This window comes from Leguminivora glycinivorella, chromosome 10, assembly GCF_023078275.1.
Source record: "Leguminivora glycinivorella isolate SPB_JAAS2020 chromosome 10, LegGlyc_1.1, whole genome shotgun sequence".
Classification (NCBI taxonomy): domain Eukaryota; kingdom Metazoa; phylum Arthropoda; class Insecta; order Lepidoptera; family Tortricidae; genus Leguminivora; species Leguminivora glycinivorella.
This window is the reverse complement of record NC_062980.1, coordinates 17997102-18005753: the sequence shown is the minus strand read 5'-3', so window position 1 is coordinate 18005753 and position 8652 is coordinate 17997102. Positions and strand designations below refer to the sequence as shown.

General features: G+C 34.7%; 1 protein-coding gene across 1 annotated transcript; it reads left to right on the top strand.

The window, feature by feature from the left end:
- Positions 1–1040: 1040 nt before the first annotated feature.
- On the top strand, positions 1041–5252 carry LOC125230183 (tetratricopeptide repeat protein 36). Its single transcript, XM_048135246.1, has 4 exons — positions 1041–1388; positions 1815–1997; positions 3046–3215; positions 3602–5252. The coding sequence occupies exons 1-4, from the start codon at positions 1268–1270 to the stop codon at positions 3704–3706; spliced, it is 579 nt and encodes a 192-aa protein (XP_047991203.1). The 5' UTR covers positions 1041–1267; the 3' UTR covers positions 3707–5252.
- The last annotated feature ends 3400 nt before the right edge of the window (positions 5253–8652 follow it).

Here is an 8652-nt window from a genome sequence, read left to right as displayed (position 1 = left end):
TTGCGCGACCTGGTTTTTCAGGGATAATTCTTTATAATGTTAACCGATTTAAACAGTTTTTACTTTATTGGACAGAAGATGGTTTACGTAACATCTCGTATTAATTTGAAGTACGATATACATCCGCAAGGGTGGGTAAATTGAAAGTAAAAATCTGAAAAGTTTTTTGTGAATTAAAAAAAAAGTATTCAAAATACAAACACGATTATATTTTTCCTGTATTATATAGCATAAAACCAACGTTTACTAAAATTTTCATAATTTTTCGTTGGTAAACTTCGGAGATAAGGGGGGGGGGACGGTATTTTTTTTTACATTTTCCTTCAAAATTCTTTTTTTTTCCACAACAAAAAAATTATAAAAAATAGCTTATTTACGTTCAATTTGAGCTCTTTCCAACGATACCCCACTTGACCTAGTAACTTGAAATTTACAGTTTGCCCCCCTTTCATTTTGGCCATTTTCTACAATTAAAATTAATATATTTAAAAAAATAATACTTTCTATTTGTAGAGGTTTACAATGTTCACAACTATTCCAAATTTCAAGTTGATAGCATTAGTAGTTCTCGAGATATTTAGGAATGTGACAGACGGACAGACAGACGGACAGAGTCGCACCATAAGGGTTCCTGTTGTACCTTTTTGGTACGGAACCCTAAAAATATCATTTGTTTTTCATACGTTAGGTACTCGATATCGAGAAGATACCTACGTCATGGAAAGTGTAATTTTTAGTTCTAGTTAGTAACCGTTTGGGGGCGCTACTGTCAATAATGATGCATTTCGTATCAAATGTAAAGTAATATAGGTGAAACTATAACCTATAACCACATTTTTTCTTTATTTATTACGGAACCACACTAAAATCGAACAAATAGGTACACACACTATGACAAATTTATAAAATTATGGAATAGGAAATCGTAAATAGGTACTAATATTACCAATGCAATTGAAACGACGTAAGCCAAACTAGTCCGATAATTATATGCAAGATATAAAACGAAACAAGTTTCTTGTTGATCCCACAGTTCTCACGTCAGTTGCGCTTGGCTTGGTAGGCTTTATATTATTTTAGTAAAAAATATTAAAACATAAACTGATTTCAAACTAAAATAAAAGTGATAAAGTAAGTAGTAAAGAAGTCTGTGTCACATTTTTAATGAGAAATAGTAAAATAAAACATTTAAATTACACCAAAAAACGTAAACGGACAACTTGTGATTTCCAAACGCGTGCATTCTGAAAAAAAAATTTTTTTTTTAATGGCGGGTTTAGAAGGCTTGAGTGATCACGATAAAGCCGTGTTGAGGAGTATCTTCGATCCCACGGCTACCATTGCTGATGTTGATGTGAATGAAGACACATTTGAGGAGGAAGACGATGGTAAGTAAGTAGTAATTAGAAGGCACTCTCAAATAGTCCTTACATTAATTATTAAAGTATCAAAAGGGTCTCTATGTGTCGGCTTTGGCTCCGCGCACGCCTTGCCTCTTAAAGGTTCGGAATACTCAATGATTTCCGTGACAGGAAAGAATTAACTTACACAGGTTTGCCTTGCCTGGTCCTGAAAGTTAAGCATTGTGGAAACAAATGACAATAGTTTTGATTAAAAATAGGTAAGTATCCATAGTTTAGGGGGTCATAGTTTTATTTTATAAAATTAGATTAGTTAGTAATTTTAAAATTAGATTACTTAATTTATTATTTAAGTTGAATTGATACTTATCTAAGCGGATTCGTTTAAGTATAGTAGACTTAGTAGGTAGGTAATATAGGTACTAATGTTCGTTTTTCTGCATTTAATTGTAGAAGCAACAACCGACGCTGATAAGCAGTCTGTGCAGCTCTGCGCCCAAGGCGTCCGATTGGCCAATGAGGGTAAACTGGACGAAGCTTTAGAAGTGCTCAACAAAGGCGTCGAGTTGGCCCCGGGCCGCGCGTCAGCTTACAATGACAGGGCGCAGCTGTTGCGGCTCATGAAGAAAGATGATGGTAAGAATGTGTACACTCAAAAATGACAACTTTGTTAGTAGAAAAAGTGCGAAATATTTTTTTCAGTACAGATGTTGTTTTTTTTACGCACTAGTGCGAGAAGGGGTTCATTATATGCCACTGAGGTCGAAACTTTTACGAGGCTCATCTGTACTGAAAAACGTCGTACGATACACGTGCGAAAAGGAAATTCGTAACTCGTGTCGATTTAAAACACTCCCTTCGGTCGTGTTTTAATTTATCGCCACTCGTTTCGAACTTCCTTTTTTATATCGTATCGCATCGTAATGTACCTACTATTTCATCACACTCGCGTAAACGGTGTTGCATATTGATACGTATGAGCCATTTTACCGCCCTAGGGTGGTAAATTGAATACCAGGCCCCGTAGCCGAATGGCATTTCTCCGACGCCAAACGAAAACGAAACGTAGTCCGGCTCTGTCGCGCCAATACGCAAGAGCGACAGGGATAGACATCTACTAGCGCTTCGTTTCGTGAGCGTTTCGTGAGCGTTTGAGCCATTCGGCTACGCACCCTGGGTGGGGCCTTCCATTACCTGTCAAAAATTACAAGATGGCGGACGAATGTTCGAAATGTCAGCGTAGGTATTTCAATTCATTTAGTTTAAGTATTTGGTTATTACATAATAGGTACTTCGCGAGTGTGATGAAAAACATTGTGTAAACGAGCGGCTGCAAAAGGGTTTACATGTACGGTGGCGCGGTATTACTCGTATTTTCTACACTTTGTCGCCAATGTTTTAAAATTCGAAGTGCGCCAAATTGCAGGCTTATTTTTACGATTTTACTTCATTCAAGTCTTAGGGCCGGTTGCATCAAACCGTCTGTCACCGTCAAAGCGTTTGTTAAATTTTATTGTATGGGAAGTACCATAGACATTGCTGCGTGACGATGATGTGTCTGTCAAATGTGGTTGATGCAACTGGCCCTTAGTATGAGTGACATAAAAAGTTTCCCGCAATTTTTGGAGTTCACGGTAAGCCGTCAGATTGCAACGCCTACTAAAATTTAGTTCTTCAATTCCAGAAGCCATGGCGGACTTAGACCGAGCACTGCAGTTAACAGCAGGACGAAAGACAAAAGCACGCGCACTTGCTCTTTGTCAACGAGGCGTACTCCTCAGAAAGCGGGGTGACGACGCACGCCAAGTGTTTCTTGAGGCGGCCAAGCTTGGCAGTGGATTCGCCAAGAAACAGGTGATCATCAAGCAGGGTTTCGAAATCATGTATGCATTATGTAGGTAGGTATTACGTTACATTACTTCAACATACTTGACAACGAATGGTCCTTCGTGCCGGATAAAATGAGGAGGCACACTGACATGTTATCCCGCCTGTGCGTCTAGGCATGTCAGTGTCATTCATATATGAGAGAGACAAAAACATATCATCTTCTTGCTCTCACGTATGGACTAATAAGGTGGCGCCATCTTGTGTGCCTCCTCATTGCGGTCATATTGTATTCAACTTTTTTATAAGGCGATATTATCCAAACATTTGTCAATGGACAAATGGAATGGAATTTTTCAATGGACTTATTTTCCAATTTGATAAAATTCAATAATTGTTATTTCCTTCTCCAGGTGGTTGAGCTGAATCCGTACGCTGCGCTGTGCAACCAGATGTTGAGCGAAGTGATGAGAGGAGGAGAGGTGAAGTTAGCCGGCATCCCGGACCCAGACCAGTAAAGTCGCCGTCAATAGAACTTGTGAACAATGTAAACAAACCTTGTAGTCAAAATGTCTTTAATTTCCATTCTAACTCATCAGATACTGAATCCATGTGTAATTTAATCAATTCATATCACAGATTATGATCCTCAACCTTCAAAATAATGAAATTGTGCTAAAATATTGATATTTTATATAATGGTTTATTTACATTGTTGACAATTTCTATTTTGACAGCGATTTTAAGGACTGTGCAACGGAGTATTTGGTAGGATTTTTAGAACGATTTCACTGGTTTGATGAAATTCTATAAGGGCTGGTGGAATCTAGGCGAACTTGCTGTCTGACTCAAATTTTTCCAAATTCCAAAAACATCTTTTTCGGATGTGTTTCAATAGTCAATAAAGTCCGACTAAGCTAACTCAGTATCGATATTTTAATAGAAACGTGACATAATGGCGAAACATTCTGTTCAAATTAATTCTAGTAGAGTTAGTTTGGTCCGACTTAATCATTTATGTTGCTTAATTGTTTATCATCATCATAAGCGGGGCTCGAATAAATCATACGGATGACGTAAAAATTACTCAGTTTTTAAGGCCCACTTGCACCAACCAGTTAAGTAACTCAGGGTTAGTAATAACATATATTATTCTATATGTTGCTCTAAATATAAGACGGTTACAGTGTTGCAAGACTTGCAAGTCCCTACATAATTTTAGGTAGGCCTTGTTATAATATGGGCCTTATTATCTCCAAGTATAGTTCGTGAAATATAATTTGAACGTTTACTATATGTATAGTAAACGTTCAAATTATATTTCCCGAACTAAACCTACGTTATTTTATTTACTAGATCACCTGTGTGCAAAATATCGTCATCCGCATGAAATGTTAGTTATGTTGCTAGTTCATAGTAGAGAGGAAATAAAACTCACAAATCTAATGGATTAGAAATTTATATTGTTGAATACAATCGACATCCACTTTCAAGAAAATTCCATACAACCACTCAAACGGAGGTGTTTGCCCCCGAGCGAACCAGTCCGACCCAATATCATCGAAAATGACAATTTTACATTTTGAAAATGACAAATGTTACTACAAATCGAAATATCGTTAACTACACTAAATATTACTTAGAATATGCAATAAAATCTCATAAATATACTAAATGAAGATCATGTGCAGAAATTTATTGTATAAAGAAGATATTTTTGTTAGTAAAATTTCCACACACAACCATAGAAATTTGTAAAATTTAAATACGCTTTGTTTCTATCCGAAAGCGTCAACCATAGATAACACAAATTGAAAGTGCACTTTAAACATTTATGTTATAAAAGCTACGTGGAAGAGTTTTAATTTTAATTTTTGTCTTTGGTATTTGACTGCGTTAGGCGATGTATGAATTGTTTTGGCACATTTTATAGATGTGGTAAATAGGTAAACGCATTGAGATAAAACTGAAATACATTTTCAGTTATTACAATCAAGTGGTTTTTTTTAATTCCGGCTCAAGCTGACATACAGATTAGTTGTTAAATAAAGAATTTAACCGTCAGCTTGCAGTCTCATTTGCATGTTTTGGCCTATAGATATTAAGATTTGTAGTGATTTAGAACCATATAAAGGCAAAGGTTCTGCTAGCAATCGTGTCACATTTCGACACAATACATTTAAAATTACTTAAACTAAAAGGAAAACGTGCAAAAACAGTATAATGGTGAAACAATTTCTACATGTTGCTAGTGGTCGATAGCGATGAATAATAATTTCTAAAATGTCAACTACTAAACCAAGCATTGTTACCTACTAGAAAAACGCACGAAATTATTAGGTAAAAATTGGCCTTATTGCCGTACTTGGTTCTTATTAATACTTCGCATATTTTTCTAATAATTACAATGGCTTCGGGCCGTATAATGTCGTAGACATTTCGTGGCATTTTAACAACTAAGAGTAATTCAAGTTTGGAGTATTACAGTTACGATATAATCGTAGAAAAACTTAAATATTTCCTTTACTATAATACCGGCATGACTTTGGCTAGGTACATAAACATCTACAGTTATCAGACTCGAAAGAAGAGCTATAAGTTAGAGATAGCGATACTACCTAGTTCTAGCTTATAACTATTCTTCCTAAACTAGAATCGATTTTGACATATTCACTAGCCCTTTCGTTACGTTAGCTATCGCACAAATAGTTTTAAAAAAATTTCGCGCTAGTGACTGAAACTTTTTAAGGTCATTACGAGTAATTGTGGGTAACTGGGCTTTTAACTGGGATCTGTTTACACATTGACTGTTGTTTAGTGGTAATAGTATCTACTTATAGGACTTATAGGTAGGTGCATTTGTTACTAAACGCAAGTAGCAATAAACTTTAAACAAGGCCCAATGTGGAAGGCTGACCTCACTTACCCGTAGTGACCTTAATAGGCTTAAAACAGATGTTGCAGTCTCATTCACACTTACACGAACATAAATATCTCAACACTAATATAAAAGGGTGTTCAGATACTTTTTCCGAGTGTGTAAGTGTATAATTATAGGTATAGTTATAACTAATGCGAGTGATTTATAATGCGATAATGCTAACGTTCTAGTAGACAACCCGTACCTTCCTACTCATAGTCTATCGACACCGCTAGTAAGAAGTAGAATAAAGGTAAGAAAAATTGATTATTCGTAAATTTAAATTCAATCTAATATCGTGGAAAAATATTTACAAATACAATTTGGCACAGGTGATGGTGCTTGCAACAACATCGTCAATGTAAAATCTTTTATCTTTCAAATATTCAATAGTAAAATATTTTAAAAAGTATACTAAACACCTGTATTAACTACGGGCTTAATCTAAATAAAGGTTTAGGCCTATTCTTTCTTGAACGATTTTCACCTGGATAAAAAAAAGGTGGTAGTAGGTACACTACCAAATAGGTTGGGCCTTATTTTAATGACCTTTTTATTCGAGTTAGGGTTAAATCACTGAAGATACAAATTATTGATCTCACGTAACAGTTATATTACCTAAGATCTACTTCCAGCAATGTGACAAAGTTATTTCAATATAAATAGGTAACAGCAGTGACTTAGTAAAGAGCAAATTAATGCTTAACATACGCTAACCTATTCAAATAATATCAAAGTGTTATAACTAATTTCTCACTGAACACATAACGATAATTATTAATGATAGGTTCCTCAAATTAAAATACTTAATGTAGAGGTAATACAGATATGGTGTTTTAAAATAAAAAGTGGAAATGTCAAAATCAGCAAATTACACATTTTTTTAGTAAAAGCAAAATGTATTCACAGCTAATTAGTAATACTTAGAGATAAAATGACCAGCAATAGTTAATATGCCTATGCTTATTTACAAGTGAGATCTTATATATAATAATGATTGATTAAAGATAAATACGATTACTATAAGTTTCATAAACTTTTAACTATTTTACTAACTGACCAAGTCAGAGAAACGAAGGGAGAAGGCATAAGCTAGCAAACACTAATATTTAAAATAAAAAGTCATATTCTAGAATCGGGAATAATGTAGGGACTGCGAATGGGCTCAAAACAATCTTCTAGCGTCGCTAGAGCGTCACTCTTTGGTATAACAGTAAATACCTTAAACAACCTGATAAATTCAAATTTGTTCTACCGATTATAGATATAACTTGAATATTTTAATATTTTTAATGTATATTACTTAAATAAATAACAATAATCACCGATATATATTACTTAATTTGTCTCGTATATCGCCATAAAGGAGAATTATTATTTAATATTTAATTTCATTTAAGTAGCTTCTAAGCTCTAAAGAGCAATGTAGGTCTATTTGATCAATACTTTGAATTTCATAATTATGTATACCGTATTATGCTTTAAATATTATAGTAATACATAAATACCGAGAAACCCTAAAAAGTCTAGTTATGTATTTTGAATATAAGTAAGTAATAAATAGATGCTGTTATACCACAAGTAGTTACATAGATATGTTGATTCGCTGCCGCTAGAGTATTCCCTTGTTTTCTATTTAAATGCTCGTCACTGATACCTAGTATGAGTAATTTTTTAAAATATCAAAACACTATAACTTTGCCTTTTCAACACATAGTCCACAAAGTCATATTTAAATAAAAACAAAATAAATAATTTTGGCTTACCTATTTCGTTTCTACTCAACTGTGACGCGCTGGGCAAAGCTATTTAGAGGGCAAAGTTGTAATTTTTACAGTAAGTATTTCTTATTGGGACAGCTATCAGTGACTGCATATTGGGCTGTACTTAGCCTCTTACTTAGAATGCGCTATTTGGATTTTCGCAGGATGTTTAAATAAATGAACATGTTTATTTTGCGTCTAAAAAGGTATGTTATAAGCTGGGTGGAGGTTGAGTAGAGAACATTGTTATGAAATAAGCATAATCAATTAATCAACGATGAATTCATTTTCAATTTTTTAAGGATTTAAGGAGGCCCTTACAGTTTTATACTGATAATTTTCATGAATGAAATGAGTTAAAAATATAGGTAATGCTCATTCCAACACTCAGTTCTAAACAAGGGCATATAAAATCTCCTAAAATAATTTTCCAGGTGGCCAATATCTTGCCAGACAAAAGCCAGACCAGACAGGATAATTTTTTCCCCGACTAACTTGCCTAATCAACTCAGACGCAACCAGACCAACAACTGTTGATGCAAAAACAAAATGGCTATCTGATGTCACTTGTTTTTAACTGTCCCAACAAATGGAGATACGGACCAAGCGCGCGAATTTTCCAAGGAGATTTTTATATTTTTTTTCCATTTTTTTTAGCTCATTTCATAACAAAGTCTCGACTTCAAAGGGTGGTGTGGGATGCGAACAATGTTCGCGGATGAGCTTCCGCTCTCTACGTTGTCTCCCTCTCCAGCTGTATTAAATCTATTCTGGCTCATTT